Source organism: Chelonia mydas, chromosome 2 (genome assembly GCF_015237465.2).
Source record: "Chelonia mydas isolate rCheMyd1 chromosome 2, rCheMyd1.pri.v2, whole genome shotgun sequence".
NCBI classification, from domain to species: domain Eukaryota; kingdom Metazoa; phylum Chordata; order Testudines; family Cheloniidae; genus Chelonia; species Chelonia mydas.
The window spans coordinates 109045079-109057116 of NC_057850.1; the positions used below are offsets into that span (position 1 = coordinate 109045079).

Genomic DNA, 12038 nt, shown 5'->3' on the forward strand with positions numbered 1-12038 from the left:
TGTCAAAACTCCTTTTCTGTAAAGTAGGGTAATCCGCACATTGCAGTGTGGCTGCTACCAGTGCCCTCATTCCTGGAAAAATGGGGCAGCCTGTTCACAGTAGATTTTTTTTTTTTTTTTTTTTTGGTTGGTTGGTTGGTTTTACATTTTTTTCTCAGTGTACTTTCCCATTGGTGAAAAGTTGCTGGATTAACAGCCTTGGAGACTGAAGTCTTTTCTCTCTAGATACACAGGAAAAGAGCCTCATTGGTAGAGAGATTGCAAGCTTCCTCCACAACAGCCCTGTCAATACAGCATTATCCCTGGAAATGTCATTGTACACTTGGAGTAACGTGAGAAAGACACGCAGCACCTATCTGGGCCATTTCAGAGATGGAATAATCCATGGAAGTGAGGCGCCCTGGAAGAAGAAAGGTCTTGTGGTTCAGGCACAGGTTTACAGCTTGCCCTGTGTGTTGGTGCTCTTCAGATCAGCATTTCCTTTCCTCCTCTTTTCATGCCCATTTGAATGGGCATTTGGCTTGTATATTAGTTTAGAGCAGTGGCTTTCAGACTGTGCTCTGTTATCTCTTCCTGTCCCCAGCTTCTAAATTGCATTAAAAGTAGTACAGATACATTAAATGCTTTGCTAATATTAGCTTTCCCATGTGGGATGTGGCAGAAATTGCCATATGTATATTATGTGATTGCAAATGGGAGGCTGGGTGGGTCTACATGATTGCCTTGAGGATCAACTCCCATTCCATTTACAATCTCTCTGTTAAGATGTAAACTCCTATTTGGATTGTAAGCTCTTAGGGGAAAGACCTTTCTTTTCCTTGTTATGTGTTTGTAGAGCCTAACACAATAAGGTACTCAGCAGTGCCTGAGGCCCCTAGGTGCGACTGAAATAATAAATAATGTGGTTCACATTGAGAAAAAGTCTGATAACTCCTGACTTAGAGCTCCAAAGAGCCTGTAAGCAAACTGTCAAAGTCAGGTGTTCTTATGGTATCTGTGGTGGTGGGCATTTTACCTCATTTCAGCTCTTTGAAGCATCTCTCAGGTGAAGGCTGAAGAGTGGAAAATGTAGACACCAATGAAGGAGTCTCAGCAGTACGTGGGGAGATCGTTCACAGATTAACTCAATGTCTTAATATTGTGCGTTTATGTTAACATTTTCTATTGGGGAGTGCTAAATGAGAGAGATGCTCTTTATATTTAAGAATTGTTTAGATCAAATATATTGTTATCATGAGCTCTTGTTTTCTGTTTAGGAAATAATACAGTTTCCTGGGCTGAATAAACTCTGAGGCTAACATATTTATAAAAAATAAATGGCTGAAGGCCTCAGTTTATTTGCCCAGGATATGGTGGTGGTTTTTTATATATTATTAGTATTGCAGTAGTTACAACCAGGACCCTATTGTGCGGCACAATGAACATACACTGTAGATACTGAACAAAAAGTCTCTGAGTTCATGGGAAGCAACTTCAAGTTATTATCATGCTGCTACTTTTCACTAAAGGTCAGGAGTGAAATCCTAGCTCCATGGGAGCCAGTGGGAGTTTTGCCAGTGAAGCCAGGATTTCACCCCATTTTTAAATGAAAGAGTAGAAAAAATATCAGTATAGGTTGACAAACTGCTGAGAGGTTAATCGTTTATAAATAGGGTCCTACCCAATTCACGGTCCATTTTGGTCAATTTCACAGTCATAGGATTTTAAAAATTGTAAATGTCATGATTTCAGCTATTTAAATCTGAAATGTCGTGGTGTTTGTAATTTGTAGGAGTTCTGACCCAAAAAGGAGTTGTGGGGGGATCGCAAGGTTATTTATTGTAGGGGGCTTTGCAGTACTGCTTCCATTAGTTCTGTGCTGCTGCTGGTGGCAGCGCTGCTTTCAGAGCTGGGCAGCTGGAGAGCAGGGGTTGCAGGCCAGGAGCCGAGCTCTGCAGGCAGAGCCACCACCATCAGCAGCACAGAAGTAAGGATGACATGGTATGATATTGCCACCCTGACTTCTGCGCTGCTGGTGGCGGGGCACTGCCTTCAGAGCTGGGTGTCTGACAACAGCAGCCGCTCTCTGGCGGCCCAGCTCTGAAGTCAATGCTGAAATAATGGTGGCAATACCGCAACCCTCCTAAAATAACTTTCTGACCCCCCCCTGCAACTCCCTTTTGGGTCAGGACCTGCAATTTGAGAAAAGCTGGTGTCCCGTCCCCTCCGGTGAAATCTGTATAGTATAGGGTAAAAGCACACAAGACCAGATTTCATGGTCTGTGACACGTTTTTCATGTCCATGAATTTGGTAAGGCCCTATTTATAAAATAATTCAAAATCATCTTGACCCTTCCCTGTTCCCATCAGCTCCTATCACTTCTCATTTTAATTTCTTCCCTACCTCCTTTTCCCCCTTCCAGTTTCCTTCCCTACATGTCAACAAGACTCTTCTCCTTATCATAGCCACAGTATTTTGTTTTATGACATTTTCATTCTCATCTGATAGGCAGAGGTAGGAATGCTTCCAATGGAAGCAAACAATGGTACATATAAGAGTACTGTGGGGATGAGTGAGAGGCTGGGCTGAATTCTGCTCCCGCTAAAATCAGGCAAAACTCCTGTTGTCTCTATGCTGTATATAATTGTGACAGCTTGGGTGTAATCTCTGTTGGTCTAAAGGTACTTACCAGAATTTGCATTCATTACTCACAGGTAGATCTCAGGCGCACCTTCATATTCCGCAACTCCAAACAAACGTACACAGGGATCCCCATTATGGTGGCAAATATGGACACCGTGGGCACGTTTGAAATGGCAAAGGTGATGACTAAAGTAAGTGCTGACTTTCCTCTTTCTCTGCAAAAGCTAGGAAACCATTTGTTTGGTGACAGAATGTCCTGTAATAAGGCAATTACATAATTTAGATATGTGCCTTGGGAGTTGGGATACAAAGGGAACCGCTATCATAAAATCAAGAACAGGATGGTAAAATCTTAAGACAATGTCTTCACTGCAAAAAGAGGTGTTTTTTCACATCAAGATACCTAACCAAGATAGTGCTCTGCATGTAAAATCTTAGTGGGCACAAGGCACAGGTAATTTTTACCTTGATGTAGGTAATTGAGGTCACCCAGTGGGGGTGGGGATAGAATTGATGTTATCAAAACCCTTTAGTGACATTACAACCTTCTATGACAGAGGAATTGCTTCTCTATTGTTTCTGTTTATAAATTGTGCATTATGTAAGAGAGATCTGATTAGCTACAAAGACTTTGATCATGCAGGTTATCTAGTAGTACAGCTACTGCAATCAGAACTCATTAGTTAATTGACCTCTAGCCTCATGACTCAACACATCCATAGTGAGCAAGAAATTGAGAATACGCTGTACAACTGCATGCTTAATGGTAGATTATTGCTTATTTAGTCACTGAATGCATGGTGCTAAGCACTCTGAACTCTCACTGAAGAGGAATCAGGATCAAGCCCTAATTCATTATTATTTCAAGCAAGATGAATATAAAAGTAAGACACAGTGACATGTCATAGTGCTAAGTTTGCCACTGCAGAATGGGAGAAGAAGAGATGACTAACTTGGATGTTAATATCAGTTTGCTTGTTTCTTTTCTTTTTCTAGCATGCAATGTTCACTGCTATTCAGAAGCATTATTCTCTGGAAGAATGGAAACTGTTTGCAGTCGATCACCCAGAATGCCTTGAGGTATATTCCCATATTATAAGCTCATTCTGTCCTGCCTTAGAGCAGCCTATGCAGGGCTATGAAAGTCATTCCTTTATGGAAAATAATGCCCATGGCATTGTTCTCTTGATATTGCACAAGGTGTTTCATTACCTGTGGCTCACTTTTAAATGATATTTTAATTATGAGGGGTTTGTCGAAAGGCCAAGCTATCACTTAGGCTCAACAGCTTTTTTCATATATAGTACGAGAGTAGGGCTAGGCCCCAAGGAATATACTCTGTCTGAACACTTTGGCACTTAAGTTACATATCTTATAGATCGATTTGAAAGCACATTTTGTGTTGCACAGTGATTGCAGTAGTGTCATCTGATGCTTAAATGCTGACTTGCTCTGTAGCCTTGGATCTCTGCTGAGGTTCTGTGAACCAGCAGCTGTGGAAGCTATTTTTTTCTGTGAGGACATAGTGAGGATGTAGATTAAGGGAGGATTGAGTGAATTGACAGGTCCATGCCCTATTCTCTAAGGGATCCCCAAAGTTTGCAACTCTGTCTTTTTGGAATTGTACAAACTGGTGAGGGTTCCTGTGGTTTTTGTTCATCTGGGCAACTCAGATGATAATGGTTGCCCATTAAAGAGTCCACTTATACATTTCACATTAGTTTATAGACCGTTTAAATGTAAATAGGGTTTATAATATGCCACTACCGCTGTATTGAAGAAGAGCCTCAAAACAAAGTGTAGGTAACTGGTTGATTTGTCCAGCTATGGTATTTATTTCTGTATGGTTTTACATAACAGAGCACTCGATAGTTTCCAGCATGGGTTTCTATGGAAGCTTTCCCAGGGTGGGTGGAAACAGATGCAAGAACTGTGCACTTGTCTGATCTCTAAGAGCTGCTGATCATTTTTCTCTATCTCTCCAGCATGTAGCAGTGAGCTCAGGCAGTGGGAAGGACGACTTGGACAGGCTTACAAGTATTCTGGAGGCCATTCCTCTTATCAAGTACATCTGCCTGGATGTGGCCAATGGATATTCAGAGCACTTTGTGGAATCTGTGAAAACTGTCCATGCCAAGTTTCCAAATCACACCATCATGGTAGGTGGGTAGAAGAGGGGTATTGGGGTTATCGTCCTAAACAGGGCTCAATTTTTCCTGATACTGGGTAGTTATGCCAGACTAGCACTTCTGGTGCAGCCCCATCTATTTCTGCAGGATCTAAGTCCTCATTAACAAAATAGAGGGGCCTGAAGTTCTGCTGATTTACCTCTGCTGAAAGTCTCACCCTAAATTCCTGTTTTTGTGGTTGCAAAGGTAATCTTCCCCACATGAACAAATACAGTGCTGTCTTCCTGAGCCTGAGGACACGGGAAGTAGCTCTGTGACGGTTTGATCTGCCCCCATTCGTCTCAGAAGGGTGTTGACTGGGAAGCCAAATGATGGCAGTTTAATAAAACATCAGTGTTGTCACTTTTCAGAGTAACAGCCGTGTTAGTCTGTATCCACAAAAAGAAAAGGAGTACTTGCGGCACCTTAGAGACTAACAAATTTATTTGACCATAAGCTTTCGTGAGCTACAGCTCCCTTTATTGGATGTGTTTCACTACTAATCAGGTTAGTAGAAATGTTCATTGTTTACTCTGAGATTGTGGTTAGAATTTGGGATTGTGGGCAGAGTTTGGATTAAGTTTTTCTCCAACCTCCTTCCACACCGACTCTGACCTTCACTCATAAATTTTGTAGTTTCGCCTTCCATGTCAGTGGTTCCAAGCGGAGTTCCACAGAGCACTTCTTGCTGGTAGTGTGCGCAGAGCTGGCTGGTCACATGATGCTGGCTCCTCCTCGTTTCCAGCGACTAAATTACATCAAAGGCATCTAAACATTCCTAATATTGTTGTACTGGGTCAGCAGTTGCTGTAGTTGCCAGAGGAATGTCAGGGTATGTCTACACTACGAAATTAGGTCGAATTTATAGAAGTCGGTTTTGTAGAAAGCGTTTTTATACAGTCGATTGTGTGCGTCCCCACACAAATGCTCTCAGCGCATGTAGTCAGCGGAATGTGTCCACAGTACTGAGGCAACCATCAGCTTCCGGAGCACTGCACTGTGGGTAGCTGTCCCACAGTTCCTGCAGTCTCTGCCACCCATTTGAATTCTGGGTAGAAATCCCAGTGCCTGATGGGGCTAAAACATTGTCGCGGGTGGTTCTGGGTACATATCGTCAGGCGCCCCCTTCCCTCCCTCCTTCTGTGAAAGCAAGGGCAGACAATCGTTTTGCGCCTTTTTTCTTGAGTTACCTGTGCAGACGCCATACCATGGCAAGAATGGAGCCTGCTCAGCTAACCATCACCGTATGTCTCCTGGGTGATGGCAGACGCGGTACTGCATTGCTACGCAGCAGCAGTTTATTGCCTTTTGGCAGCAGACAGTGCAGTATGACTGGTAGCCACCGTCGACGTAGTCCTGGGTGCTCTTTTAACCGACCTCGATGAGGTCGGGGCGCCTGGGCAAACATGGGAGTGACTCAGCCAGGTCATTTCCCTTTTAAGTTTCGTCTCAAGGCGATTGAGTCCTACCAGCAGTGCACTGTCTTTTAATCAGCAGCCAGCAGAAGACAATGGTCAGCAGTCATACTGCACCATCTTCTGCCGAGCACCCAGGAGATAACAATGGCTAGCAGTCGTACTGCACAGTCTGCTGCCAGCAAGATGTGTAAAGATAGATGAAGTGGATCAAAACAAGAAATAGATCAGATTTGTTTTGTATTCATTTTCTCCTCCGTGAAATCAACGGCCTGCTAAACCCAGTTTTGCGTTCTATCCTTGAGATTTTGAGTTATATCCTTGAGGGGACCATTCTGTTTCTCGCAAAGCACCCCCTTTGTTGATTTTTAATTCCCTGTAAGCCAACCCTGTAAGCCATGTTGTCAGTCACCCCTCCCTCCGTCAGGGCAACGGCAGACAATCGTTCCGCGCCTTTTTTCTGTGCAGATGCCATACCACAGCAAGCATGGAGCCCGCTCAGATCACTTTGGCAATTAGGAGCACATTAAACAGACGCATTATCCAGCAGTATATGCAGCACCAGAACCTGGCAAAGCGAAACCGGGCGAGTAGGTGACGTCAGCGCGATGACGAGAACATGGACACAGACTTGTCTCAAAGCACGGGCCCTGGCAGTGTGGGCATCATGGTGCTAATGGGGCAGGTTCATGCGGTGGAACGGCGATTCTGGGCCCGGGAAACAAGCACAGATTGGTGGGACCGCATAGTGTTGCAGGTCTGGGACAATTCCCAGTGGCTCCGAAACTTTTGCACGCGTAAGGGCACTTTCATGGATCTTTGTGACTTGCTTTCCCCTGCCCTGAGGCGCAAGAATACCAAGATGAGAGCAGCCCTCACAGTTGAGAAGCGGGTGGCAATAGCCCTGTGGAAGCTTGCAACGCCAGACAGCTACCGGTCAGTTGGAAATCAATTTGGAGTGGGCAAATCTACTGTGGGGGCTGCTGTGATGCAAGTAGCCCACGCAATGAAAGATCTGCTGATATCAAGGGTAGTGACCCTGGGAAATGTGCAGGTCATAGTGGATGGCTTTGCTGCAATGGGATTCCCTAACTGTGGTGGGGCCATAGACGGAACCCATATCCCTATCTTGGCACCGGAGCACCAAGCCTGCGAGTACATAAACCGCAAGGGGTACTTTTCAATAGTGCTGCAGGCACTGGTGGATCACAAGGGACGTTTCACCAACATCAACGTGGGATGGCCGAGAAAGGTACATGACGCTCGCATCTTTCAGGAACTCTGGTCTGTTTCAAAAGCTGCAGGTAGGGACTTTATTCCCAGACCAGAAAATAACTGTTGGGGATGTTGAAATGCCTATAGTTATCCTTGGGGACTCAGTCTACCCCTTAATGCCATGGCTCATGAAGCCATACACAGGCAGCCTGGACAGTAGTCAGGAGCTGTTCAACTACAGGCTGAGCAAGTGCAGAATGGTGGTACAATGTGCATTTGGACATTTAAAAGCGCGCTGGTGCAGTTTACTGACTCGGTTAGACCTTAGCGAAACCAATATTCCCACTGTTATACTGCTTGCTCTGCGCTCCACAATATCTGTGAGAGTAAGGGGGAGACGTTTATGGTGGGGTGGGAGGTTGAGGCAAATCGCCTGGCTGCTGGTTTCGCACAGCCGGACACCAGGGCGATAAGAAGAGCACAGGAGGGCGCAGTGCGCATCAGAGAAGCTTTGAAAACCAGTTTCATGACTGGCCAGGCTACGGTGTGAAAGTTCTGTTTGTTTCTCCTTGATGAAACCCCCTGCCCCTTGGTTCACTCTACTTCCCTGTAAGCTAACCACCCTCACCTCCTCCCTTCAATCACCGCTTGCAGAGGCAATAAAGTCACTGTTGCTTCACATTCATGCATTCTTTATTAATTCATCACACAAATAGGGGGATAACTACCCAGGTAGCCCAGGAGGGGTGGTGGAGGAGGGAAGAACAAGGCCACACAGTACTTTAAAAGTTTAAAACTTATTGAATGCTAGCCTTCTGTTGCTTAGGCAGTTCTCGGGGGTGGAGTGGCTGGTTGGCCGGAGGCCCCCCCACCGCCTTCTTGGGCATCAGGGTGAAGAGGCTATGGAACTTGGGGAGGAGGGCGGTTGGTTACACAGGAGCTGTAGCGGCGGTCTGTGCTCCTGCTGCCTTTCCTGCAGCTGAACCATACGCTGCCTCCTCTCATCACACTGCCGCCACCTTTCAGCTTCAGCCCTCTCTTCAGCCCGCCACTTACTCTCTTCAGCTTTTCACCTCTCCTCCTGGTCAATTTGTGCTTTCCTCCACTCTGACATTGTCTGCCTCCACGCATTCGTCTGTGCTCCGTCAGTGTGGGAGGACAGCATGAGCTCAGAGAACATTTCATAGCGAGTGTGTTTTTTTTCCGCCTTCTGATCTTCGCTAGCCTCTGGGAAGGAGAAGATCCTGTGATCCTTGAAACACATGCAGCTGGTGGAGGAAAAAAAAGGGACAGTGGTATTTAAAAAGACACATTTTATAGAACAATGGGTACGCTCTTTCACGGGTAAACCTTGCTGTTAACATTACATACATAGCACATCTGCTTTCATTCCAAGGTCGCATTTTGCCTCCCCCCAGCTTGTGGCTAGCACCTCCACCTTCCCCGTGGCTAACAGCGGGGAACATTTCTGTTCAGCCACAGGCAAACAGCCCAGCAGGAACGGGCACCTCTGAATGTCCCCTTAAGAAAAGCACCCTGTTTCAACCAGGTGACCATGAATGATAACATCCGTTCTTTATCTCTCTGTGTTATCTTCAGGAGAGTGATGTTTGAACGCCAGCAAACATACACTGCAATGCTTTGTTGTACAATGATTCCCAAGTATGTGCTACTGGCCTGGAGTGGTAAAGTGTCCTACCATGGTGGATGGAATACGGCTGCCCTCCCCAGAAACCTTTTGCAAAGGCTTTGGGAGTACATCCAGGAGAGCCGCGAATGCCAGGGCAAACTAATCATTAAACATGCTTGCTTTTAAACTATGTATACTATTTTGAAAGGTACACTCTCCAGAGGTCCCTTCTCCGCCTGGCGGGTCCGGGAGGCAGCCTTGGGTGGGTTCGGGGGGTACTGGCTCCAGGTCCAGGGTGAGAAACAGTTCCTGGCTGCCGGGAAAACTGGTTTCTCTGCTTGCTTGCTGTGAGCTATCTACAACCTCATTGTCATCATCTTCCTCGTCCCCAAAACCTGCTTCCGTGTTGCCTCCATCTCCATTGAAGGAGTCAAACATGGCTGGGGTAGTGGTGGCTGAACCTCCTGAAATGGCATGCAGCTCATCATAGAAGCGGCATGTTTTGGGCTCTGACCCGGAGCGGCCGTTCGCCTTTCTGGTTGGCTTGCCTCAGCTCCTTAAGTTTCACGCGGCACTGCTTCGGCTCTCTGTTATGGCCTCTGTCCTTTATGTCCTGGGAGATTTTGACAAATGTTTTGGCATTTCGAAAACTGGAATGGAGTTCTGATAGCACGGATTCCTCTCCCCATACAGCGATCAGATCCTGTACCTCCCGTTCGCTGGAGCTCTTTTGCGATTCTGGGACACCATCATGGTCACCTCTGCTGATGAGCTCTGCATGGTCACCTGCAGCTTGCCACGCTGGCCAAACAGGAAATTGAAATTCAAAAGTTCGCGGGCCTTTTCCTGTCTACCTGGCCAGTGCATCTGAGTTGAGAGTGCTGTCCAGAGCTGTCACAATGGAGCACTCTGGGATAGCTCCCGGAGGCCAATACCGTCTAATTGTGTCCACAGTACCCCAAATTCGACCCAGCAAGGCCGATTTCAGCGATAATCCCCTTGTTGGGGGTGGAGTAAGGAAATCGATTTTAAGAGCCCTTTAAGTCGAAAAAAAGGGCTTCGTTGTGTGGACGGGTGCAGGATTAAATCGATTTAATGCTGCTAAATGTGACCTCAACTCCTAGTGTAGACCTTAGGCACTCATGAATGTGAAGGGGAGGTGTCAGTCCAGTGAATGGAGCTGCCACTGAGGGGACTTCACCAAGGCGTGCCTACCCCTTTTCAGTCCACTATGCTGTATCCCTTCTGTCCCATAAGTGCTAATGAGTAGGGAGCTTGTGCAGAAGAGGGCACCATGCGGAGAGCATATGTACACTCTTGATAGCATCATGCCTGCAGCAGAACCACACCGATTCTGCTGCCAGTGGTCCTCAGTGGCCAAGGAGCAGGGGGCGGAATTTGTTCCTTAGCAGCAAAGGCTCTGGTATTAGAATGATTAGCTGTCTCTTAAAGCTTTTGGCCTTTCTTCAAACTAACACAAAAGAAATCATTTGCATGGGCAAGACCTTGCCATTCTTTCATGCCAGGCAGAAAGCTCCTCCACCATACCCTTAAAATAACTGGAAAAAAAACAGGTCATAACCAGATCATCCTGCTTGAAGCAGAGAATGGAGCTGCATGTTCATGCAACTCAGGGGAGCCCATGTTCTTCCGGCCCACAGGAGATGAAGCTGCAGTGGAAAATGGAACAGGGAGGAGGGGAAGGAACATGAAAGAAAAAGGGACTGAGCGTTCTTGCCTGCTGAGATCTGGCTTGTAAATGGGAAGATTGTGCTGGAGCGCCCATGGGTACCTGGGTAACCATCACCTCACAAGCAGGCCCACTGCCACAGTGACTAGATAAGATGCACATGTATGTCCCAATTCTGCCTTCTTTGCACATGCACAACTCTCAGTGACTTTGATAGGAGTTTGTGGGTATGCAAAGAGGGCAGGATTGGGCCCTGGAGGGACTGACTTCAGTTTTTGAATGAATGTCTTTTTATTTCTGATGAACAGCAAAGGAGTAGCTCACAATATTATTATTTATATTCCAGTAGTATGGAGCAACCCCAGCTGAGATCAGGGCCCCATTGTCCAAACACATAAGAGACAGTCCCTGCTCGGAATAGCTTACAATCTAAATACACAGAGAAAACGTTACTGTTTCCATTTCATAGATGGAAACTGAGAAATTAAGTGACTTGCCCTGGGTAAAGCAGGAAATCAGTGGCAGACCGAAGAGTTGAGTCCAAATGCCTTAATCATATCCTTTCTTAGCTACCTTCTTGCTCTCTGCAGTTTCTCTACTGTTGTCATTAAAATTATTATTTATGATAATTATGTCATGTTTTAGTAACAACACCACATCTATAGTCCTGGCTCACTATATCTGAATGACACTAGCCTACATGAGGGTGGCTGCTTTTCTGATCACCTGCAGAGATACATTTCTCCTAAAAACTTATGAACAAATTCAGGGGGATTCCTCCCTCTTGAAAGCCTCCATACATTCCTAACCCTTCAAATGCCCCGACAGCCTGCAAAGTCTGTGAGTCAGCTCTACCCCATCCTCAAAAGCAGTTTGAAGAAACAAATTTATGCTTGTGTTTTACCCCTGCAGTGTTCTCTGTGTTCTTATGGGCTCAAAGTGAAAGCTCCAGCCCTTAACTACTAGGTCTAAAAATAACTGTGTTTTAATAGCTGAAAGTGATCCCCAGGACCTTGCAGGCTGCCCTGTTCACTCTCCTCAGAATGACCCCCACAGTTGGCTCACACTAGGAGTGCAGTACAAAACTGTAACACGAACCAGGGTCTTAGGAGGGAATGTTTGTTCCCAGGGGTCATATAACAGGTTCAGCTGTGGGTCTGTAATGAACTGTGCAAGGCAGCGACAGCTGCTACACTATATATCCCAGGGCTCCTCATTGGCTTTTGCCCTGTGTGCTGATGGAAGGATGTCTGTTGTATAATGGGATTTAGGAGAGTGGGATATGTTTTTATAATCA

At 46.0% G+C, this 12038-nt stretch overlaps 1 protein-coding gene across 6 annotated transcripts in view; it reads left to right on the forward strand.

Moving 5' to 3' along the window:
- The window catches only part of GMPR (guanosine monophosphate reductase), a 66157-nt gene that overhangs the window by 3877 nt on the left and 50242 nt on the right, over positions 1-12038 (forward strand). Inside the window, exons 2-5 of one of the 6 annotated variants that reach the window (XM_037893104.2) lie at positions 226-434; positions 2695-2814; positions 3620-3703; positions 4609-4782. In XM_037893104.2, coding sequence (XP_037749032.1) covers positions 309-434; positions 2695-2814; positions 3620-3703; positions 4609-4782 — 504 coding nt within the window. In that variant the 5' untranslated portion in view covers positions 226-308. Of the gene's footprint in view, positions 1-225; positions 1141-2694; positions 2815-3619; positions 3704-4608; positions 4783-12038 lie in introns of those variants that run through there. The other 5 variants (XM_037893106.2, XM_037893107.2, XM_037893108.2 and 2 more) reach the window with 5 other exon arrangements.